Source organism: Vicugna pacos, chromosome 25, assembly GCF_048564905.1.
Source record: "Vicugna pacos chromosome 25, VicPac4, whole genome shotgun sequence".
Taxonomy (NCBI): Eukaryota; Metazoa; Chordata; class Mammalia; order Artiodactyla; family Camelidae; genus Vicugna; species Vicugna pacos.
Genome location: NC_133011.1, coordinates 14,483,204 through 14,509,755, shown reverse-complemented (window position 1 = coordinate 14,509,755; position 26,552 = coordinate 14,483,204). Strand labels below are relative to the sequence as shown.

The 26,552-nt window shown below is 34.4% G+C and overlaps 1 protein-coding gene across 3 annotated transcripts in view; it reads right to left on the bottom strand.

The window, feature by feature from the left end:
* Positions 1-25,200, bottom strand: part of OXR1 (oxidation resistance 1) — a 71,190-nt gene extending 45,990 nt beyond the window's left edge. The window contains exons 1-5 of one of the 3 annotated variants that reach the window (XM_072949605.1): positions 24,616-25,200; positions 14,638-14,720; positions 12,838-12,945; positions 11,048-11,161; positions 3,341-3,490 (exon numbers count right to left, since the gene is read on the bottom strand). In XM_072949605.1, the coding sequence (XP_072805706.1) occupies positions 3,341-3,490; positions 11,048-11,161; positions 12,838-12,945; positions 14,638-14,720; positions 24,616-24,814 (654 nt within the window). In that variant the 5' untranslated portion in view covers positions 24,815-25,200. The remainder of the gene's footprint in view (positions 1-3,340; positions 3,491-11,047; positions 11,162-12,837; positions 12,946-14,637; positions 14,721-24,615) is intronic. The other 2 variants (XM_031691242.2, XM_031691243.2) reach the window with 2 other exon arrangements.
* Between the last annotated feature and the right edge of the window lie 1,352 nt (positions 25,201-26,552).

Below are 26,552 nucleotides of genomic sequence, written 5' to 3'. Positions count from 1 at the left end.
GGCCATTCCTAACCCTGCCAATGACTTTTTCTTTGATTCTTAAATGAAATTGTTATTCAAATACTTACAACTAAAATGTTGCTTCTAGCCAAGAACTGTCTAAAACTCCTGAAACACATAAAATACATGAAATAACTTTTCAGATATTGCAATACTGGGCAGTGATACCTGAATAAGGGGAAACAAGATGGGATCTACAAACGCCCCAGCAAACCAAGTGGACTTTCCAGGCCACAGACTGAGAAAGGAAAGGAGAGAGAGAGAGCAACCCCCACTGAGAAAGCTTTGGAGATCTACACATGGTTCTTTTTCAAGCTTCCAGCTGAGTACTGATTGCCACCTATGTGTACGGCAACTACCTAAGGATGAGATAAAAAGGACTCAAAAAAAGCTGAGGAAACAACCCCTAGAGTCTAGTCTACACAGTGAGAAATAGTTTATGTTCTCGCCAACCAAAGCAAACAATCTTGTAATCTGCAGGCTCTCCATACTCAGAAGATTATTGTCTTGGTAGGGGGTAAAATTAGTTATAGACTTAAAGCTCTCTGGACCTGCCTGACAAAGCTTTAAAGCAAGTCATGATAGAATCAAGTTGTTTCCAAGAAACAAGTGTGTCACAGAACAAAGTGCAAGAATATGTACAGAAATACAAAAATACACAACACCCAAGAAGATAAAATTCACAATATCTAGTATCCAATTAAAAATGACTAAGCATGCAATAAAACAGGAAAAAATGGCTCACACAATGACAAAAATAAAATTAGCAGAAACAAACCCAGAAGTCAGAGAGAGAAAAGAATTGGTAGAGGAAGGCATTAAAACAATTATTATAACTATAGACCATATATTTAAGAATATAGAAGAAAGACTGCATGGTAAGTAGGGACATGGAAGATAAAAGAGACCCAGTTTGAACACAGGTGAAAAATACACTGGATAAAATAGCAGATTAGATTTGGCAGAAAAAAAGATTACTAAACTTAAGAGATACAGCAATTGGAATTATCCAAAATGGAGAGGAAAAAAAAAAAGAAGCAGCGGAGTATCACTGAGCTATGAAATACAACATCAAGCAACCTAAATATGCATAAATGAAGTTTCCAAAGAGAGGACAAGGGAGAATAAAATTATGGAAGAAACAGGGCCAAAAATTTTCCAAATTTGAAGAAAATTATAGATTTAAGAAGCTGAATGAATCCCAAGAAAAATATAAAAACACACTAAGGCCCTTACACCATAATCAAATTGCTCAAAATCAGTAATAAAGGTGACCAAAGCAACCTAAAGAAAAAATAATAGACTTCTCTTCAGAAACACTGCAAGCCAGAAAACAGTAGTTCTAAAAGAAACATCTTTATTCTGAAAAAGAAAACTCTGTCAATCTAAAATTCTATGCCTTGTGAAAATAGTCTTCAAAATTAAAGAAAATGCCAAAGATACATGAATGGCAAGTAAACAAATGACTCATAAGGGAAAAGCAAATTAAAACAAGTTACCACTAAGGACCAACAAGCCCAGCTAAAATCTAAAACACTAACAGCAAATGCTGGTGAGGATGTGAAACAACAGTAACTGAGTGATTGCTGGTAGGAATGCAAAATTATACAGTGACTCTGGAAGGCAGTTTGGTAGTTTCTTACAAAGCTAAACACAGTCTTACTACATGATCGAGCAATTACACTCCTTCATATTTAACCAAAAGAAGTAAAAACTTAGGTCTACACAAAACCTGTGCTTTAATGTCTGTAGCAGCTGTATATGTAAGTGTCCAAACTTGGTAGCAACCAAGATGTCCTTCAGTAGATGAATGGATAAACATCCACACAATGGAATATTTTTCAGTGAAAAAAGAAGTGAGCTGTCAAGCCATGAGAGACATGGAACACTCTTAAATGCCTACTGCCAAGTGAAAGACACCAATCTGAAATCATACATTATAGTTTATGATTCTAATTATATGACACTCTGAAAGAGGGAAAACTAGGAAGACAATAAAAAGATCAGTAGTTTTCAGGGGTTCAGAGGGAGTGATGGATGAATAGGGAGAGCACTGAGGATTCTGGAGCAATGAAACTCTTCTGTATGATACTGTAATGGTGGATAAATGTCACTATACATCTGTCAAAACCCATAGAGTATCTGACACAAAGAGTGAATTTTGATGGGAACTATGGAAATTCACTTCAAATATAAGATGCAAGCTAAAAGTAAAAAAACAGAAGAGATAAACTGACTAAGGACTAATCAAAAGGAAGCTGAAGTGACTATGTTTGTATACATCAATGCATATTTCATAGCAAAGAATATTAACAAGAATAAAGAGTCTTTCATAGTTAAACAGGTCAGTTCACCAAGACAATATAAGAATCCCAAACATTTTTATAATCTTACAACAGTTTCCAAATACACGAAACAAAAACTGATAGAGCTAAAAGGAGAAACAGACATATCCACAATTACAGTGAGATATTTCAACATGTTTCTGTCAATAACTGACAGAACAAAAAGAAAATCAGTAGGGATAAAGAGGAACAACACTAACACTCAGTTTGACTTAACTGACATTTACAGACTATTCCTCCCAACAACAGCAGAACATACACTCTTTTCAAGTGCCCACAGTAACGTTTATCAAGCTATACCACATTTCTGGACCACAAAACAAGTCTTAATAAATTAAGCCTTCAAACAGTAGCATGTTCTCCAACCACACGGAAAAACAGAAATCAGTAACAGGTAGCTAGAAGATCCCCAAATATCTGGAAATTAACTTGAATACTTTTAAATATTCCCTGGGCAAAAGAAGAAATAAAGGGAAAGTATTATGAACTGAATGAAAATGAAAATACACCATTATCAAGACTGTGAATGCAGTTAAAACAGTACATGGGGGGAAATGTATAGCAGTACACATCTGTCTTTCAAATACCCATAATTTATGAGTTATGACTATGAAGTAATGGTTCTCATGTGTGACCTCTCATGATGGCATCATGCTACAGTTACTTTCTAAGCAACATCTGGAGTTTATTTTGAACTCTCTGTCCCTTTACTGTAATTCCCTTTGCAGACTAGAAGTTCTCTGCTTAGGAAAAGCAGATTCCAAACGGGGTTTGAATTCTGGCCATGATAGACACCTTGGATTTATTAGCCTTTTGGGTAAGCTCTTTTTTTTCCCCCCCTGTTTAGAAGGAAAAGGACTGCCTATTTCACAAAATTACTTTAAATTGATCACCATGTGCTGATGTTGATGACTGAACATGTAAATGCCAAACTATCATATTTCAGTAATAAATAAAGCATGATTAAAAGTTTTTTCTAAAGTGTTATTCATTACCTTGCCACTGGTAATATATCGGCAATTAATTTTAAGAAATTTCTCAGTAAATGCTTCTTCCTCCTCAGAGGTCGAAGATACAACCCGTGCAGGTCGAATACCAGTAGAAGTAGATGAGGGAGTTGCTTCCTTCGGGTGGACATCAGGATTCTTAAAATAAATAAATAAATAAATAAGATAAAGGCATTTCAGAAAACTAAATAAAAACAAGCACATTATTAAAGCCAAATGAACAGCTTTCTCCAATAAGAGCTTTTCCTTCTCAACACATTCTGGAGATCAGCTCAAAATATCCTTACGTAAAAAAATATAAGAAAGTATGGCATTGATTTAACATTTTGTAAAGATTTCTAGCACAGCTAAAACTTACATTTTCAATGATTTTTTTAATAGGGATGAATCATCTGGAGGATGTTGAAAACTGTATCTCTTGTACTCCCACCTCAAACATACACTGAGTATACACACACGCACACACACACACACACACACACATTCAGTTGCTCCTGAATCAAGTCATTATTATCTATTAACAAAGTTTTTCTCAATCATTTTATGATGCAAATTAATTTTATATTCATCCTGTTGTCTTTGATAGTTACTATATCTAAGAGTTTTGTAAGAGCTTTGTATCATATATAAATTCATTTTGCACAGATAATCAAATAAGGGCTATTAATCATAACATTAATTGATATTTATGAATACCTTTATATTTAAGTGTGTTATAGAGACCATTTTACTTCCAAATCACTCATAAGGTACATACTATTACCTTAATTTTAAGGAAACTTAGGCTTGGCAGCCAAATTCAGTCACCTGCCCAACAAGTAAGATGAGACACAAGCCCATGCTGTCAACACAGGAACTGGTGAGCTTAACTACAGTATTTTATACTTTCCACTTCAAATATTCTTCTAAATGATAAGCGTGCAGAGAGAAAAAAGAGCCAATACAGAGTCATCAGAAGGCCCCTTGCAAGCTGGCACAAAGCTATAAACAAATTTTGTTTATGACTGTTCAGTTACCCCCAAATAAGGTGACATTATCTTCTACATAACCGTATTACTCACAAAAACTAAAAATGGTCAATTGTCAAATGCCTTCCTCAAATAAAGATATACCTCGTTGAACAACATGTCTCTGAAGTTCCCTCAAAGTCTCAAATTCTACAACTCAGTATCTATAGCAATCCCGATTTAACATGTTACCCTATTAAAAAGAATACATGAGATTAGCTTAGCAAATGCTCCAAGTATAGAACGAGAGTTTAAAAAAGATTAAAGTTCTTCAGAGGAATCATAATGAGACCTCATTATAACTTAAATACAGGTACAAAATCCAAAGTATCACAAAATCCAAAGTATCAGCAACTCTGTATCTCTGTGAATTTATAGACTGTTTCTTAATTAAGTGATTTTGCAGCTTATTTAATAGTGCTTTCTGAAACTTCCTTGTGCAATTTTGCTGTAGCCGCTAGTGATAGGTCCTTAAAAATACAGAATTATAAACATCTATCCATCGAGTCTCAATTATCACCTCAAATGTTCAAATGTGCAAAAGCAAAGCAATGCTAGGACAAGTGACCCAAAAAAGGTTGACTCATGGTCATCTTTTTTTTATACAATATGATTAAATACTATATGGTATAATTTATATAATATTATAAATCATTACCATAAACTAATAAGCATCTCAAAACGCTCCATTTCCCATCTTGCTTTGGCTTTATTGAGTTTTTGGCTCTTTGTGATAGAAAATACGTAGAAATGTTCTCTGGTAATATATAGGTAAGGCATGGGAAATTTGAGGAGGAAAAACCATACAGGCACAGAAATATCAACATTTATGCTTATTTCCTACAACATATATAATATGTGATCTAAAAGAAAATGTTTAGTTTTAGAGCAATGTGTATTATGTTTCTTCATTCAGTCCGATAGATATGATGGGTACCATTTATTTCCTATAAATTATTGTGTTTAACTATCACTCTCAGAATTTACTTAAATTCTGCTTCTTAAGAATTGGAGGCTCTTGAAACCAATACAAAGAATAAAATACAATACAAATAAAAAACCAAAAATATCAGAGTGAAGAAAAAATAAAATGCAATTTTAAGTGTTGTACCTTGGGTTTTGGATCTAGCTCTGGGCTATTTAGCAACCATGTTAAAAAGAAAAGAAGAATCAATTTTTAAATTCTAGTTATGAAAATGATGCTTCCATTCAGAATCTAGGAAAAAATTCTCATCCAGTAACTTAACCATTTATTTGTGACATTACAAATACAGAGATTTCTTTTATATAAAGAATTGCTTTCCTAAAATCCACATAAATACAAAGTCCTACTATTTTTTCACATATTTGAAATATAAAATTTTGTTCTGAGAACGTAAGGCCAAGGTATAATTATAGCACCATCATTTAAAAAGTACATGAATTAAAAAATTATAACTTCCCAATAAACTGCTGGTATTTAAATTAAGTTTAAAAGCACCAAAGCTAAATTATATTACACAATATATAGATAATATATAATTTATGTGTTATTTATACATATGGTATTTATAGTTATTTAACTATTTTAATATATGTACTGTAAGTTTACATTTACTATATAATAAAGTATATATAAATTTACATATGAAAATTTAGGCTTAAAAGCATGAAAGTTAAAATTATAATTTATGTATTTAGTATATATAACATATAAAATGCATTTCATCTGTTACACATTTTAGTGATTTTAAATTTATTTTAAATTTAAATACATATTATATACTCAGAAAGGAGGGGAAAGCAGGGAGGGAGGGATAGAGAGGGAAGAGGTATGTTTGTGACTAGTTTAAGGATGACATGTGAGAACAATTCTTGAAGTATATGCAGTATTTAACCTCTTAAAACTATACTGATATTTCTAACTAAATTTTTAAATTAAATTTAATTAAATTAAATTTTTTCCTACACGTTTACTATTACTTTAATGTTTTCAGGTATACAGATAAACAAATTCAAGATGTCAATAAATTATGTGATTAGCATGATTAAAAATGGAAGTTTATCTTACTAGATTTCACAACTATTCTCAAGCTCCCCAAAACTCTGTAAGAAATTAACACCACTCTTTAATATATCATTTTATCTATGCCTGAAGAAAATATTCACTGAATGTCTTTAAAAAAAAAAAACTTCATTTGCTAGAGTTATAAAATCCTCTGAAGTTCCCTTTAAATTAAATTATGTAATTATGTAATTCTCTTGAAATTTTATAGAAGACAATGTTATGGGTTCACCCAAGAAAATATGCTGAAGTCCTAACCCCCTATTTCAGAATGTGACCTTATCTGAAAATCGATTTTTCACAGATGCAATCAGTAAAGCTGGTAATACCAGAGGAGGGTCCCCTTAATACAATTTAACTGGTTTCCTTACATGAAGAGGAGACCACTATGTAAAGACACAAACACACAGGGAGAAGACAGTCATGTGACTACAAAGACAGAAACTGGAGTGATACGTCTAACAAGACAAGGAATGACAAGGATTGCCAGCGAACACCAGATGCCAGAAGAGGCAAGAAAGGATGCTCTCCCACAGGGGCATAACCCTGCCAACAGCTTAATTCTTTCCAGATGTGGTCTCCAGAACTGATTTAAATCCATTTTGTGATCCTTTGTCATAGCAGCCCTAGGAAACTAATACAAGGAACTAATAATTTTTAAGTTACACAAACAGAAGTACAATATATTAAAAAGTCCAGAAAATCTTAAATATTGAAAGTATAGGAGAAAAGAAAGCAATGCTTCTCTTCACCTTTTAATCATTTTAACAATACTTCTGAACTGTCTGCTTTAATTTTATTTTTGCTTTGGTAAGCAAAAATTTCCTACATTACTTCCAGATAGTTCTTTACTACAAATTTTCTAGTTTCTATTATTTTTGACATTTTTGTATTTTAGTTTTTGATCGAATGTCTCTGTCACAGAGAATCTGATTTGTACTGCTAATCCTCACCATTTCGTCAATAAGGCAGTTCAAAGGTAGTTAAAAACACAACACAAAACCTGGATGCGGGCTGTCAGGGTTTAAATCTCAGCTCTACCATTCGTTAACTAGGGGATCTTGTGTAAATTACTCATTCTATGCCTCAGTTTCCTCATTAACACATGCATAGGAAGTACTTTTTAAGTATTTTAATAGTAACTGTAGCAGCATAATTGTCTATGCTTAAAAAAGAAGCTTTTAGTGTGCCTAAACTTTATTAATATTTTATATATTTTTTCTTGTAAGAATTTCTAGGTCTTCTATAGATCTTTCAATAGTATTTTTTTCAAAATTACATTTTCTAGCCACTGTGAAATATAATTTCAAAATTATGCTTTCTTACATTATAAGTACTCTACTTTTCTTATTAACTCTTAGACTTAGAGTATACAAAACAGCGTTTTATATTAAAGAGAATACAACAATCTGCTATCCCATCCTTCAGTGGAGTATATTAACATAAGCAGAAATAAAACTATTTAAAATTATTTCACTTTTCCACATCACTTATTTTAAACATTTTTCCTCTGAATTTCATTCTGAATATATCACACTAGTAGTTCTAATCTAAAATGGCATTAGCATAATAAGTAAATTTAGAGTGCAGAGAGGAGAAACCAAAGGAGACAAACAAACTAAAAAAAAAAGGTTCTATATTTACAAAAGAATGTTAGATTAAAAGAATCTTACAAAATGATGATAATGCAAAAGTGGCAGCTCACAATGATTAAATATTATCTTTTGGGGTTGAGTCTAATTATTTACTAAGAAATAGTAGTTTCTGACTTGTCAATTTCCAGCTATGAAGTATAATACAAAATGCAGGCTCTGGACTCAGACTACCTGAATTGAAATCCTAATTCAGCCACTAGCAAATTGAGTGATGGACACAAATTACCTAACTTTTCTCCCTCCGTTTCCTCATCTGTAAAATAAGAACTGTATCTTACTTTACTGGAATATACAGATGGCACCCAATTTGAGTGATTTTAGGAGAATTTAATAATGGAACTATTCACAAAGGTACGCAGCGTGTACAAAAAACCAGGGCGAACAACAGAGGCTTCATTATCTATGGCCCACAGGCCCAAAGACGTAAGGGAAAGAGATAGCCTAAACCTAGAGACAGAGAGGGCTCTTTGGAAAGGGCCATCTGATAAGAGAGGAGCTGCTGGAGAATGCAGCCACTCTGGCGTGACCTTGCCGGAAGTGAGCTAGGAGAATAAATATACCCCTACTCGTTCCTCTCGTCTTCTGCCAATGCTCTTGAAAGACCAACACCAACAGAAATAAAAGGTCAAGGGAGCCCCTTCATGAACTCTAACACCCAAAGGGAACAGAGAAGAGTGTAGAATGCACCTAGAAGGAAAAACGAAGACAGCTAGGCCAGGTGCTTATCTCATAAGACTGAGGTTAGGAAAAGAAAATTCTTTTAAATTGCTTAGAATTTTACCTGATACATGGTATATTTTAGCTCTTTAGCATGTATTTACTCTCACTTTGGTTCTACCTTCTATGTTCATCAATATATGATAAAAGGGGGGGATTGTTTGACTCTGATAATTCTCAAAGATCATGTTTTATGTAAAAGTAAAATAATCAAAAAAAAAAAACCCATTGGGATCCTTTATACTAACAAAGCCAGGGACACAACATTTTTAGTCTTACAAGTAAGCCATTACAAAGAAAACATTCAGGAAACCAATTAGAATATTAGAAATATAAAGTCTTGACAATTTCTAGGAAAAACATATAGTAATACCAATAAATATTATTTGAATACAAATATAAATTATATCTAATAAAGTGTAAGATCTTTGCTTCTAAGGAACTTATACAGAGAATAGGAGACAAATGTTTGAGACACTGTATATGGAAACTTATAGGGTACTATTATCTTAAAGTCCAGTAATAAAAATATTTCTAGGTAAAAAAAGATACAACTGAAGTTTATAAAATTACTGTGCAAAAGAATTATTTCTAACTATTTCCCACAATCAGCAGGTGATCGCTATCGAGGTAAAGGGAACTTCAAGAACTTTTATGTTTCTTACCTTTTACCTAGATCCATCTCAGGGAGAAAGATTTCATTCATATAACTGGTTGTATTAGAGGACATTTTGGGGCCATCTTTGACAGCAGTGAGTCACTGACAGTTAAAAAGTCATTCATCTGACTTTATTATTCTCTCCTCCTCTTTCACCAACATGGCAAAAGTGAAGAAGACAGCATTTTCAAGTAGAAGGCCTTCTTGCTCCCTTGAACTGCTGTTCAGCACTCTTTGATCTTTATGCCTTTCAATAAAGCCATTTGGTAGGCAGATTTGGGTTAAAGCAGAGGAACAGAAAAGGACCCCACAAATTTCTACTCAGGCAAGATACTATAGTTTAGCTTTTCACAATTCTGCTCCAGGGTTTGGAACACAAGCTAAATTTACCCAAGGCTACACTGCTCTCCTTTGTCACTGCCTGTTCTAAGTACATCTCTTTGTAAGCCCCACAGGAAAATGGCATGGCCACGTTCAAAAAGGTATTCCTGCAATATTTGGTCCAGTAATAGATCATTAGAACCTGACTTCCATTCTCTTCAATGATAAGAATAAATGTAATACATTCCTTTCATGTGACTGCATTCTAAAATACAGGGTTGTCATTTTTTATAAAAATAAGATACCGACAAAATTTGAAAAACACCCTACTTCTTTCTCTCTTTCTTTGTCTCACACATACAAATACACAGAAAAAAGTCCATAGGCAAGGATAAAAATAGTTATCAATAATATCATGTCCTTTACTCCATAAAAGAATTGAAACTAGTCTAATACTCAAGCTTTGAAACTAACAATGCCTAATAATTTATAGTCAAATTAACAATAATTTGTATTTTGTTACCAATTTGCCATCTGGTATCCAAAACTTTGAGTACAAACTGGGGCAGAGAAGAGGCTGTCTCTTAAAGTCAGCACAGCAACACAGAAGAATTTTCCACAGGAGTCTAGCCAGTTAATGGAGCAATAGCATTTTACATGAAAACCTAATCATCAGGTCATTATGAAAATGGGAAATTATGGCTAGTGTTTACACAGGAAAGGCACAAAGATCATAATTCCTTTCAGAGATTTTAATCAAAATTATTAAAGTTTTGTTCCTTGGCATTCATTTGTAAAATGTAACTTATATAGAACATTCATTCCTTAAAAATGCTAGACAAGTTAATCCACTATCAGTTACTTCAAATTAATATTCTGAAGAATGACTAAGATGATAACAATTTTTTAAAAGTCAGTGTGCCAAAAATGAATGCAATAGTTTTCAGTATTATATAAATATTTATAGAAATTGAAATAAAAATCAAATTGGACATGGACTTCCTATCACGCTACATTTGTTTGTTAGGTAAAACTCCTTAGTTAAATTATTATATGAAATTTATAAGAAGGCTGATGAATATCTTTGGACCACTACCACCACCAATAGTAAGTCAATTTAAGCGGTCTAATTTAATAAAGAATGTTCCACTTTAAAAACTGGAATTTACAAGTTTAATTAACAAAACAAAAAGGTAAAATTTCACTCGAACCATAGTCAAAGTAGGATTAAAAATATGTTATATACATATACAGTGACATTGCTAGGTAGCTTTTAAAAGTAGGGAAACTTACAGTGGTCTTATCAAATTCTGCCTCAGATGATGTTGGTGACAGAGGACTTACGGGGCTTAAAGATGGAGAGCTCTCAACACTGGAGACATATTCAGGATCAGGAACATATAAAACCTGTAAGAAAATATTCACATGAAGATTTAGTCAAACTAAAATATTAGTAATCAGATGGTGTTCTCTAAGCAAGTACCATTAACAACAACCTTCAGAAATAAATTTAAAATATTAAAACCTTCAGATTAAAAGACTTATTATCAAAATAACTGCAACAAAGTAAAAAAAGATATTTAAATTTAATTTAGACAAATTCGATAATACATACTTTAGGCAACAGTGAGGGGAAAAAAACAATTCTTATATATTACAGGTGCTCCTCTTAAAGGGCAATCTGGCAACAGCTAGAAAAACTTATAAATGCAGATAACCTTTAAGTGAGCCATTTTACATCTAGGACTTTACTCTATAGCTATACTTACATATAAATAAAAAGAGACAGAAACAGGAGTGTTCCCTACAGCAAAGTTTACAGTAGCAAAAAAGTAGAAAGTCTAAAGCTTGCCGTGCCCAGTTAAGCCATAACACAAGAACACTTCATTTTACTGTGTGTCACCTTGCTGCGCTTTGCAGATAATGCATTTTTTTTTTTACAAATTAAAGGCCTGTGGCAACCCTGTGTTGAACAAAGCGATCACTATCATTTTTCTGACAGCATTTGCTCACTTTGTGTCTCTGTGTTACATTTTGGTAATTCTTACAGTATTTCAAACTTTTTTATTATTATTATATTTGCTATGGAGATCTGTGATCAGTGACTACTGCAAAAAGATTATGATTCACTGAAGGCTCAGATGATAGTTAGCATTTTTCAGCAATAAAGTATTTTTAAATTAAGGTATGTATTTTTCTAAAGACATAATGCCACTGCATACTTAATGGACTACAGAATAGCGCAAATGTTAACTTTCATATACACTGGGAAACCAAAAAATTCTGTTATTCACTTTAACTGTGAAATTTGCTTTACTGCAGTGGTCACAATGTTTCCAAGCATGCCTGCATATTAATACAGTGCAACAATCTACATACATGAAAAAGTCTGAGATCAAGTTGTGCTTAAATAGAACATTTTCCCAGAATCAGAGTTAAATTAAAAAAAAAAAAGGCTAAAATATTTTTGGAAGAAGATAATAAACTGGTAACTGTGGTTGCTTCTGGAAAAGGAAACTAAGTCTGAGATAACTTTCCTTTTAAAAGTGTGAATTTTCTGTCATGTACATGTACTGCTTTGAATATTTTAAAAGGTCTTTAAAACTATTTCAAAAGTCAATTCACAATTATTTTCAATATGTATTAAGAAAAATTTGCATGAGTATAAGTGAAGTTACTTTTCTCTTCTAGAGTCAATATGATTCATTCAAAGCAAGCATAAAATTATTCTCCTTAAATTTTCTGTATTCAGTGAGAGGGGTGGCAAGGGATAGACTGGGAGTTCGAGATTTGTAGATACTGACAGGTATATATAGAATAGATAAATAATTTTACACTGTATAGCACAGGGAAATATATTTAAGATCTTGTAGTAGCTAATGGTGAAAAAGAATATGAAAATGAATATATGTATATTCATGTATGACTGAAAAATTGTGCTGTACACCAGAAATTGACACAACATTGTAAACTGGCTGTAACTCAATAAAAAAAATTTTTTTGTATTATTAACTATATTGCAATGGATACTTTCTGTTTTACAACTGAATGCTTCTAACCATCAATGCATTAAAAAAAGATACCTGTCCAGTAACAACTGCTCGGGAGAATAACTTATTTAACTGAACAAGTTCGTTGGGTGTTGTATCAAATTTCAGGGCTATACTATTCAAAGAATCCCTTGATTCAACCTGTTTAAAAGAAAAAAAATAATCTGTTAAAACAGAAAAATTGAATTATGAGGACCAATTTTACATTTGATTAATAAGCAGTATTTCCATCTTGGAGACAGGATAGCTTGAGAAATTTTCTGATTGTTAACAAAGTGTCTCACCTATTATGATACAGAGTATATATTTTATCATAATACATCACAATTACATTGCCTCTATTTCAAGCAATTTCAAAATACAAAATAAAACTTACAAAACACAAACAAGTGATTTTTATTTTACAAAGGCCCTAAATCAACATATTGTTCACTGAAATAGTTTCTAAAATATGTAACTTCTAGAAACTACTTTAGCATAGTATTCCTATATTAATTAAAATGCTATTTCTAATGATCTTTATGTATGTAATCTATTATTTAAATGTACAAATTAGAAAACATATTGGAACCAAAGCTGAGGAATCTGTTTCTGAATCACTGGTATATTCTGCTGATCATATTTATAGAAATCATAAATCATAGGATTTTACAAATTATCATGAAAGAAAAAGAAAAGAAAACTTGACCAGTGAACATATTCCTTTGGCATTCTTGAAACATAAAGCATTATGAGAGCTCTGCAGAGAATAAAATGAAGTACAACTAAGTGGTTTTAGTGCACAAGAGAGTTACAATCGAGTCAGAAAATAAGTAAGACAAAAAAGGTTATATAAAAGACAAAGGGCAATTTAAATGAAACAACAGATGTGACGAAAGTTAGGAGTACAGACAGAGGTCCATATTTGCTCCAAATTGTCCAGGAAATACTTCACAGAAAATATTTAAAGCTAAATCTTGAAGAAGGGGTAGGAATTTGAGAAGTAGACAGAAGGGAAAGAACTTTCAAAGTGAACAGAATAGACTGACATATTAGGACACAGAAAAGTACAAAATACATTGTGGGATACTGTCTCTTTCTCCTAAACCATCAAGAGTATACACATGAATTTGGGATTTTAGGAAGGCTAGTAACGAGGGTTAAATTTCAAAAAAGGATGGGACTGAAAAGGCATTCTGAATTAGGCTTAAGACTCGGAAAATCAGGAATAGCAGATACATACGTGGTGGTAAAAAAACACAATAAATACATATTTTTCTTTAATGGTCTTGTAAAATCAAATTGATGCCAAAAGACACGGATTAATAATCTAGTTCTGCTCTCTACCTCTGTGCAAACTTTCTCACCTATGCAATGATATGAGCTCTCATCTATCTTATTTAGAAAAATGTATGCAAAAGCTCTCTGTAAAAAAAGATTTTTTGCAGTAACATATGGAAGTTTACAAACTACATTCATGTTATCACACATTTGATCTCACAATGATCCTATTATATGGGGTAATGAAAGAAAATATTTTCCAAAAAGCCTAACCTAATAAAAAGTACTGTAGCACAGGAACTTTGACTCCCAGTAAATTATCATCTTATTAAATTAAATTTGCTAGAATAATTATCTTTACATCACACTTAATAAAATTACTCTTTAAGGAAAAAAATCCTAAAATACAATTAAGGACTGAAGTACTATTATTAATACAACAGTTATTGAAAATGAAGTACAGATTTTTGAAAGAAGGCAATTAACAACTCTTGTCTAATTTATAAACAAAGAATGTTTCAAATAAGACTATTACAAAGAGAAATCAGCTTTTTCAAAAACAAATTAACTTACCGTATACTCAATAGTCCCTTTGGGTTTCTGAAAAGACATTCGTCTCCCATCTTTCTTGTCTAGGGTCTTCTTTTGGCCAGTGTCTGGGGCAAAAAAAAGGATGTAAAACCCTTATTAAATCCATTTTCCTTTCAAAGATGTCAAGGATTGCTAAATAGAGTTCAGGCAGACATCTACTAGACTCACTAGCAATACAGGTTGCTATCTAGAATTCTCTGCTCTAAAACAAGACCAAGTGTCAAAAAAAGTAAATGTCTTTCCTCCCTGCTTGCTTTACAAATTGACCATTAAGAAACATTATAAAACTTGAAGTCAGTTCAAAATACAATGCATAAAGGAAGTTACTAAAAACTAAATTATGGACCATATCTTTCAACATATCTAATCTGATAGTAAGAAACTATATTTGAAGAATTATTATTATTATTATAATTAACCAAACCAAATCTGAAATATATAACATTAATCCTCACATAAGAAAATGTCTCTACTTCTATAATAATATAGTCTTCTTTATGGAATAATATTAAATTACTGAATTCCTTATATATAACATGTAGTAGATTAAGATATGCCTTCACATATAAACACACTTCTGCGCATTTCATTTCAGATAAATGCCAACTATTTTTCACTTATCAAGACATTTCACTTGAACACCAAGTTTATGGTATCTGTTTCAGTTTAAATTTTGCCTTAGCGTTAACCTTCTCATTATACTTCATGTAGCAAAGATTGCAGTGAATTGATAAAATATCACTCCTCTCAATCTAAACAATTTTAAATAAAGTCAATCTCTAAAAAACTAATTAAAAGCTCAAAACTGAGTAAGATAGTACCACAGCAAAATGCTATATTCACCCTTAATTATTACAATATTAAGGCAATAATTTTCTAAGAAAGATTGTTTCTACTTAAGCATAAATGATCTAGAAAACATCTATTTCATTGTTCTACTTTTATTCAATTTTAATTGACATTTGACCACAGTAGAGTTTGTTTGTATTACCTAATTAGCTCAGTTGAGTGACTAGTTCTTTTTTTTTTTAACATTTTTTATTGATTTATAATCATTTTACAATGTTGTGTCAAATTCCAGTGTTCAGCACAATTTTTCAGTCATTCATGGACATATACACACTCATTGTCACATTTTTTTCTCTGTGATTTATCATAACATTTTGTGTATATTTCCCTGTGCTATACAGTGTAATCTTGTTTATCTATTCTACAATTTTGAAATCCCAGTCTATCCCTTCCCACCCTCTACCCCCCTGGTAACCACAAGTCTGTATTCTCTGTCCATGAGTCTTTAGATTCCACATATGAGTGATCTCATATGGTATTTTTCTTTCTCTTTCTGGCTTACTTCACTTAGAATGACATTCTCCAGGAGCATCCATGTTGCTGCAAATGGCGTTATGTTGTCGGTTTTTATGGCTGAGTAGTATTCCATTGTATAAATATACCACCTCTTCTTTATCCAGTCACCTGTTGATGGACATTTAGGCTGTTTCCATGTTTTGGCTATTGTAAATAGTGCTGCTATGAACATTGGAGTGCAGGTGTCATCCTGAAGTAGATTTCCTTCTGGATACAAGCCCAGGAGTGGGATTCCTGGGTCATGTGCTAAGTCTATTCCTAGTCTTTTGAGGAATCTCCACACTGTTTTCCATAGTGGCTGCACCAAACTGCATTTCCACCAGCAGAGTAGGAGGGTTCCCCTTTCTCCACAGCCTCTCCAGCATTTGTCATTTTTGGATTTTTGAATGATGGCCATTCTGACTGGTGTGAGGTGATACCTCTTTGTAGTTTTGATTTGCATTTCTCTGATAATTAGTGATATTGAGCATTTTTTCATGTGCCTTTTGATCATTTGTATGTCTTCCTTGGAGAATTGCTTGTTTAGGTCTTCTGCTCATTTTTGGATTGGGTTGTTTATTTTTTTCTTATTGAGTCATATGAGCTGCTTATATATTTTGGAGATCAAGCCTTTGTCGGTTTCACTTGCAAAAATTTTCTCCCATTCCGTAGGTTTTCTTCTTGTTTTATTTCTGGTTTCCTTTGCTCTGCAGAAGCTTGTAAGTTTCATTAGGTCCCATTTGTTTATTCTTGCTTTTATTTCTTCTAGGGTGACTAGTTCTAATGAAGCATTACCAATAATAATATTAATAATCAAGTCTGAATTCTCCAAAAATCAGTTAGCTCTGTAACACGTAAAAAGACTGTCCTAAAATCTTCCTGATCACCCAAGCTAACCCAAGCCACTGTTATTAGTCACACAGCATCTTGTCTCTTTTACAGTATCTGACACAGTTTTTCTAATCTCTTCCACTAAACTGTAACCTACAAAACACCTTGCTCGATTTGTTCCACAATGCCTCCTCAGTGCCTAACAGAGCCTGACACATCATGACAAGCATCCAATTAGAATGAATTAATGTTTTGAAGCAACAACTTGAACTGTACATAATTTAGTCATTTTTAATAAAGAAAGGTAAACAAAGTAAAAAATATATACATATAGAGCTCCTAATTTTATATCCTAAATATCTAAAGAACTCTTAAAAACTGAGGGAGAAAAAAGATGGAAATTCAGATGGAAAAACAGGCAAAAGATATGATCATATAATTCACAAGAGAAGGTAAAAGTGACCCTTAAACATATAAAAATGTGTTCCATCTAACTTATAATTAGAAAAATGCAATTTAAACTACACTGGGATACCATTTCTCATCTATCAGTTTGCTAAAATTCAAAAGCTGACTACAGACTGGCTGCAGAAAAAGAGACATTCTTCTACATTTATGGTGGAAATGTAAAATGGTACCATTCTTAGGGAAAAACGTATTATTTTTGCTTATCACTATATTGTTAATTTTTTCTTCATTGAACAGAATATATTTAAATCTGATTTTTTTGTGATAAAACATTAAAATTATTTTAAATTTTAAACAGTAATTCATTTCTGCTATTTCATAAACAGCAGAGAGAGCCAAAAACACTTTCCTCATTTTGCAATTTAAATTTTTTAAGCAATGCAAGATACAATTCTGGATTACTTTTAACTAACAGTATATATCCCTTCTTAATTGATTTTAGGAGTAAGTATTTGTCTACATTTACTTTCCCTAATAGTAGTTTTTCAATCTGTGTTTCATAATATCCCAAGAGTTCATTAAACATTTAAAAAATGAAATTTGCAACTGTTGGATCATTTTCAAAAGTTCATCATGGAGTGCAGCTCACAGCAAGAAAACTAATATACTAGCTTTCTGCAGTTTAAAGTTTGAAACAAACTGAAAGTATTCACTTTAATAATTTAATAGTATAAAATATACTATAATGATTTTACCTATTATAAAAATAGTTCTAAAACTATTTTAATAACCATATTAAAACATGTGTTCATAAATTTAAGTACCAGAGCACAACGAGATACATTGATCATTCTCTTCTACTAGTATGAAAATAGAATCACAATATTTGAGGATTGAAAAGTGCTCACAGCTGTTACCTAGTCCAGTCTCTTACACGGTAAATTTATAATACCCTTTTAAAGACAGTTGTTAGCAAATATGATTCTAGACTGGGAGCATGGAAAGAAGAGGTCCTGCACTTCCTCACAAAAGTTAATACTATTTAGAAATGTACATATATTTCTGATTTATCTGACAATCAAAATAATAGTTAACATTTATCAAGTGCCTAGTATACTGCCAGGCACTGTTCTAACCACTTAACATTCATTACCTTACCTAATTCATCAACCTTATAAAGTCGGTATCCTTATTATCCCCACTTTACAACTGAGAAAACCAAGGCACAATTTTGGTTATCACAATGGGGGAGTATTACAGGCATCTAGTGGGTAGAGGTCATACTAAACATTGTGTCCTAAATAATACACATAACAGTCCCCCACAAAAATAATTATGTCACAAAATATCAATACCGTTAAGGTTGAGAAACCATGCTATATAGTCAGCACCTAGTAGTATATATGACACATAATAGATGTTTGCTAAATATCTGATAGATAAATTAATATTCTTTCTCAAGCACATAAACATGCCTTGCTTTCAGGAACTTTTCATTGTAACCTCAGTTTTTCTATGGTCTCATTTCCACCCGGAAGTTGGCATACAATTTAAATGTGCATATCTTTTCTTAATCTGAGTCATAACACAAGTACGTGCTCAAAGTACTTGTAAATGGAGGTGAAAAAAAGAAACAAAAACCAAAAAACCCTGCTAAACTCATCAAGATGCAGTAATTTGACTGAAACATTATTAAGCAAAAAAGTCAATGGTTTTTTAACCCTACCTACACATCAGAGCCACCTGAGAAAGTTAAAACTGGTTGCAGTCCTAAACTTAACAGATTATGATTTATGATATCTTTGGTTATTGCCAAACTTTAGAGTTCTCATGGTATGGTGGGGCCTTGCCATCAGAATCGAAAAAAATCTGCCCAGGGAATTCTAACACGCTGCCAGTGTTGGGACTCACTACTGTAGAACAATACTGTCCAAAGAAACTTTCTGCAATAACAGAACTGATTTATATCTGCATTGTCTGCCATGGCAGCCACTAGCATTGTGGCTTTTGAGTACTTGAAATAGAACTAGTGAGAGTGAAAACTGAATTTTCAATTTAATTTTCATTTAAAGTCATTTAAACAAACAGTTTCATGTGCTTAGTTGCTACCATCCTGGACAACGCTGATATAGAATCTAGACCTAGATTCCTCAATTCAGTTGCTCACTGGTCACATTTCAGAAAGTGCTCAACAGCCACATCTGCCCAGTGGCTGCCATACTGGGCAAGACAATATAGAATACTTCCATCACTGGACAAAATTCTATTAGACTCTCCAGAAAATCCAAAATCTTGACTATATGATCTAAAATCTATAGTTTATAACCTAGCACCTACCCTTCAGTTAAGACAAACTATCAGATAAGTGCATATTTAGATTAATTCCTTTCACCCTGTACAGACTTGATTTACTAATTTGTATTCTGTTACTACACCACTGAACTACATTAAAGCATGGTGTTAAAAAAATAGCTTTTGAAATTAGAATCTGTTATTTACCATAAAGATGGTGAGGATACTTCTTGTTATATTAGAATTCCATGAGAATTTTTTCTTTTTATTCTCACAATCAGGGAAAGTTATATTTCTCTTGCCTGCGTAAACAACAGGTTTATCTTTATCTTAGTGACACTGATTTATGTCTGATCATATTTCTCTTTTTTCACTGATTGCTAGAAAACAAAGACAAATTTTTGGCCTTTCTCTAATACATTAATTTGACCTTAAAACATGCGCCTTTTTGGTATTAACATCATTCATTCATTCGTTCAACAAAATGTATCAAGAGCCTCTTAATTTAAGTTTGCTAATGGCTATGAGGGGAGCCTTTATATACAGAAAAAACTTTGCAGTTACTCTGCTTTTTAATTGTTTGATTTACTGACAGACAAATATATATACCCTAGTTTTCCCTTAAGCCTTCAACTATAAAGTATATTCTATTTATAAGTCTAGTAAATTTTAACACACTTTCTAAGGTGCTTTTGATACTTAATCAACTCAAACAAAAACCAGACTAAATATCCTTAAATAATCCTATTTATGAACTTGAGTAATTAAAATCTCTCACATATACTAACTTGCATTTATAAATTTACTATATTCTATTTAAAACACTTTAATTGCCTCTAACAAGAAAATCTTTCTAAAAACTTAACTCTAGTAAATACAGTAAAAGTTTAAATATAATGAATGTTAAGTTCTCTTAAACATCCCAATAGTTTCTAAATTTAGCCAAATACTTGCACCTTTTACCTTAAAATCACTCAAAAAAAATTACACAAGTATTCATTTTAGATTTGTAAGACTAGTTTGTACTCTAATAGGCCTAATTCTCTGAAATACAACAAATATTTTAAAGACCAAATACACTGATTATTCCTAAAGTTAATACAAAAATATTTATCCTAATCTTTTAACAAATTTCATCATTTCTGTATTCACTTCTAACCTCATCATGGATAAAAGACTTAGCCACTAAGGAAAACAGTGATTCTCAAAGTGTGGCACTTGAGAACTTGTTAGAAATGCAAACTATCGGGCCTGACTCAGAAGCACCGACTCAGACACTCTAGCGGAGAGGTCCAACATTTTTCACAAGCCTTTCAGGTGATTCTGAGGCACACTAATGCTTGAGAATCACTGCTTTATTGTAGCTTCCACTACTCGGTGGCAGTTTTGTACTAAAATACAGATAATATAAAACTTGAGTTCAGCCATCCTGAGATATGAAGCAATTCTAAAATAGGCAAATCTACTTCATGCTTGAAAACCGATGGACTATGGGAACAATATGAACTCAAACTTAGTAGGAGTTACCATAAGAGCAGATGCAGGTTGTCTTCAAGAAGAGATTCTTCTCTCTGGCCCATCTTAGGAAATGAGACTAAGACTGCAGACTTCTAGGGTTATCCTCTTTCATGACAGTGAGTTTTTTTTTTTTTTAATATTATAACAATTGGTACAACAAGTCCTTGAGAGGCATTTGGTCTTCCCTGGGTTCTACATAAATTACTACCTAACTGTTCCAGATAATCTGCATCTGAGATTTCCAACGTAAAACACATCTAAGTTTTCTAACACCTTCATTGGATTTTGCATTTTCAGTTTAATCATTTTAATATCCTCCTGACTCTAAAGAGATTTCAATGACAACTCATCCTATCCTTTACATAATTTAACTTGTTTTAACTAACATCATACCTGATAGAATTCCGCATTCCTCTCACATTTTTCCCCTGTGTGATAGGGTCAGAACTCTTAGAAATATGAAGATATCACTCGAATGGATATCCCTTATTTCTCTGCCTGGCCCAGTTTCTTCATCAGGAAAATGGCATAAGAATAGCACCTATCTTACAGAGTTGTTATTAGGATTAAATAAATGTATTTGCTAGTGTCTGCCCCACAGAAAATGTTCTTATCAGCACTGATTCTTGTTGCTATTTCCCAGAAAGATATCATTTTTAACTGCAAAGAGTAAATGAAAAGAAAATTTAAATAAGAATGAGATGTGTTTAAAGTATGCTGTAACCAATTGGGAAAACAGCTGACATAATAGGGCTGTTTATGATAAAAACTATATTGCACTTAAGTTGAGTCTCTTAACATGTTAAATGTATCTACTTTCTTAGTTATTGCCATGTGATCTAGTAAAGTGAATACTTTTATACACTACCCGATATAGGTTATGGTCATGCCTCCAAACAAGAGCTATACTCAAGTTCCAAAAACCTTTTTTGAGACAGAACATATTTTATTCTTTAAGCAGGAACAAAAATTGTATCATAAGACGTTTTCTCTGTAATTGTTATTAACTAGAGTAGGTGTGATTAGCTCCTTAATGTGTCTAAGGCCCAATTATGGTTTTCCTTGAGGGGACTATAATGTTGGAGTCAGCAAACACTGAAAGCTAGTAAGAGCAAAAGCAGCCACCGTGGAGGGGAGTAAAGGCATCAGTTAGCGTTCACAGTCCCGTGAGTGGTTTGCTTATCTACAGACTGAAATCAGAAACATATGACCAAAGTTTTATCTGGTCTATCCTTAAATTGTCAATGGCAAAGCTATTTTATCAACATCATTACTGATCATGAAATGGTGAGGAGCAAGATCACCAAGAAATGGAGTCCTGAAATGCAGCCAATCTACAAGTGTGTAAGTGCACAAGATACACTGCTACACCAGTCAGTTTAAAGAACTGAAAGAACGGTGACAGACAACAGGGAACTTAAGCAGCTGTTATAAAAACCTAAAATAAGAGCAGTCACAAGCAGAAAGGGTGGAAGAAATCCTTCAAACAGACTAACTCATTCTGAAGGACACAAATACAGAGAAAAACCCTATAGCCAAACCTGTCTGGTACGAGCCGGAAAAAAGTCTTCATCTCAGGCAAGGGCTGTCTAGAAATTAGTGAGAAACCTTTTTTTTTTTATTACCTGTATATGCACATGTTGCCTCTCAAAGAAGTCAATTTAGGAAGTTATATTTATTTTAAGAATGGTTTGGGGTGATCAAATTATTTCTGAGGCACTCATTTCTTGAACTACCTTCAGAACTCTCTAGGCATAATTTTATAGACTTACAATGTTTTTACCTCCAAATGCTATTTTCTAGCTTTACCACCCATCATTTTTGCTAATTCTATTCCAAATGAAAAAGAGCTTGAGAGGTGAGAACGTTTGAGATCATCTGATCAACATGATTTATAGATAAGAAAATATAGGCTTAGAGATTAAGTAACTTGTACAAATTCTTTCAGCAACTTAACGCTAAGATTTACCTTCCCACACGACTGTGGTCATAACTAGGACATCACAGGCCTCTTTGACTTGTGTCACACATTTGGGGGCATCATGAATATTAAAAAATGTGCCATGAATTCATAATGCAGCTTCAACAGAAGAGGGATTTGTATAGTATTTTGAAGTTGCAACTCTGAAAGAGTGTCAGATATAGCAGTGTGCTCAATAAATGTTTTTGAATGAATTAATCAGATGTATATGTTTGGGCATATTTATAAAAATATTGATCATATCCCCTCCTGGTTAAGTTATACCACATACTTCTGAATTCTTCAACTGCCTAGAGGCTGGCCACATTTCAACTGTTTTTCAATAGACAAAAGAAGACTCATTAAAAAAAAAAAGAAAACACCAAAAAACAAACAAACAAAAAACCCTTTATTCAAACACTTTAAAGTTATAGTCCTCATCCCTGGTCCCACCTTTAAGAGGACTCTGCATCTGGTTAATGTCCTTCAAAGCAGAAACAGTATCCCTTTTTCTTATTTTCTAATTCCATAAACAGAAATTGTGAAGACAAAAAATTTTATGTAACATGAAGAAAAATTAATAAAAGGGGTCATCCTAAAATTAAACTTTAATATCCAAGTTCCTTCAAAGCTTAAATATTACACATCTACACACACAGATCAGTAGAGGTCCTCACTGTTTCACAGCTTTAAGGTGAATGACAGGATGTGGAGTTATGGATAGACTTTATATTCTTTGTACTTTTCTCTATTTTCTAAACTCCCTAATGTTCATATATTTATTCTCGTAACACCAAAATGCATATTAAAACATATAACAAAAATAAAATGTTAAGTGACTAGGAGAGATCTCCCACTTAATAACTCAGAGGAAGCCCAGGACACTGGAGAAGTTACCATATGCATTATGCCATTACTTTTTCAGCATGCGCTTAAAAAAATTCCAGAAGATATCAATATCATGTTATTATACCCGATTTTTTTTTAGGTACGGTACAACGTCACTGCGATGAAAGAAAACCAACATAACAGGCAGTAGAAATGGTAATGAGAAAAGTTTCTAGGTTCTGCCACCTCAAGGCAACACGCAGCCTTTCAAAGCACACGACACAAAAATCCGCTGAGTTCCTGTGTAAGTTAAGCATTTTCTTTTCCAAAGTCGTATTAAGTGGTGATGCAAATTCTAACAGCTGACAAACATCAAATAAAAACAATGATCCAAACCAAAACCAAGCCAAGCTCGGTGTTCTTAATGATCTGGAAGATGAAAAGCACGGGCGTCATAATTGGTTCAACTGCCTCCCAGGGTGAGGGAAAAACGAAGGGACCGTACCCCTGAAAGAGTTGGCGGGGTAAAAAAAGCCGAGTGTAGGTGAAGCAAGCAGGAAGAGCAGGGCAGGAAGAGCTCCGACGCAGAGGGCAGAAAGTCTTCCGTCCCCAGAGCAGGGCGAGTCCTCCGCCCCGCACCCCAGCCCGCCGCCCCCCGGGCCCCCGCACACCTGCCAACGCCCGGCCCGCGCCCCCCGCACCCCCACGCAGCGCCGCCTCCCCACCCCAGCCCTCAGCCCGGGTCGGCCGCGCGGGACGCGAAGGAAGGCTGGGCTCACCAGGTCCCTCCGGGCTGGACGGCGCCGGGGGCCGGTGGGGCAGGGACCCGCACCCGGGGTCCCCCTGGGCGGGCTCCCTCAGGTAATCCTCGAAGCGCACCTGCCGGGCTTCGCCGCCACCCCCGAACCCCCACAGGCGGTTGGCTGTGCCCCGCAGAAGGCGCCCGCTCTTCCCCGTGAACGTGGTCAGGTAGTCCATGCTGCCGCGGGGCAGGCACCGAGGAGGCCGACAATTTCCGCCGCGGCGGCCGCTCGGTGCGCGCCCGACCCGACACGGGGGCGGCGGCTCCGCGCGCCTCACTGGAGGCGGGGAGGGGGAGGGGAAGTCCTTAGCTTGGCCCCGGGGCGGACCATCCGGGAACTACGCGTCGGGGGAGCAGAGGCTGGACCAAAGTTTTGAAAAGTTTTTCTCTTTGCTTCCGAACGCCAGTTCGGGGCCAAGCATAGTTTCTAAAGTACATACCTCATTTCTGAAACAGAGGCAGCGTCGAAAAGCTGGCGGCTTTTTAGCATGCCCACCCAGCCCTATCCTCTCTCCCCCACTCGCCCGACCCCAGTGGAGCAGGCCTGCCCCGCCCTACCCCGCCCCGCCTGGTCCCCACCGAACCGGACTTTCAGGACTGCGGGTGGAAAAGGGAGAAGGCCGAGCCTGGGGCCCGAGGGCAGAGCAGGGGATACAGATGGCCCAGGGGAGGCTTTGCTGGATTTTCAAAGTTTGGGGGCCGAGGAGGGCAGTGTCAAAAAGTTTCTGTGAGTCTGTGTGTGTTAGAGGGAGGGGTACAATCCACATGAAACTTGGAGTTGAGGGGGGCGGTGGAGGAAGGAGGGAAAGGTTAGTTTTAAGGTAAAACTGCAGTCTTAGGTAACATAGTCCACTAGAAAAAAATGTTTCTTAGGAAGCATTATGAGACCATCTTCGTACAATAAAGCATTAATCGTCACGTTCTCTGTTCGCTGTGGCATTATAAACTGATGGTAGAGTTTGACATTACACGAATCTGGTCCTATAAGGTCAGGTAATTTGGGCTTTAGTGTACAACTTTATTATCCTTTAAGCGAAGAAAGAGCAGTGACACTTGACAGACATTTACCTGGTTTTGTTTCCTGTGAGATCTGGTTTTTCTCTTTCACATCTGTTTATATCTCTTTTAGTTTTTTCCACGCATTAAATAAACTCTTTCTTGGAATTACCGATTTGTTCATGTATTTGAAGAAAAGGTCTGAATTAGTTAGGAAGTTGAAGAACTAATCATAACAAATAATGGATTCCAGAAAAAATCTTTCAGGAACTTAAGCTTTTTGCCAAAACATTAAAATTACTCGCCCCTCACCCTTTTAAAAAATTGTTTAATTTTCTTCCCCACCATCACCATTTTCAGCTTACATTCTAACTCGGTTGGCCAAACTTCACCATTCTAACAATCAGCATCACCTTTATACAGTTAAACGTTTAGAATAAATGGGCTGCACCCCCAGAGTGCAGTTTACAGTATTTCTGAGTAAAGACCCAGGAATCTGCATATCCAGCAATCATCAATGTGTCAGATATGCTGCTTGGGAAAGCACTGCCCCAGACATCCTTCTGTACCTAACTAGGGACTCATTTGGTAGAATGGTAAGTGGCTCCTGGTTTTTCTAAGATTTCCATGTGAGAAGGGAGGAAGCATTATCATGCTTAGCACCACTTTCAAGATCTCAGGTTCGCTCAGTAAGCTTTAAAAATCGAATTTCAATGACTTTAATCCTGATGAACTAAACCGAAATTCTTTTCCTAGGATATAGTTTACATCTTGAAAGTTGCCATTTAGTTTATGATAATCATATAAAAATAGTGGTTGAGTTTTTTATACCCGATTAAATCTGCACTTTTATATCTAACCTTAGCAGAAGCTTGTATTCTGCCAGTTCAAATACACGTTTTCAGGCAGTTAACCCAA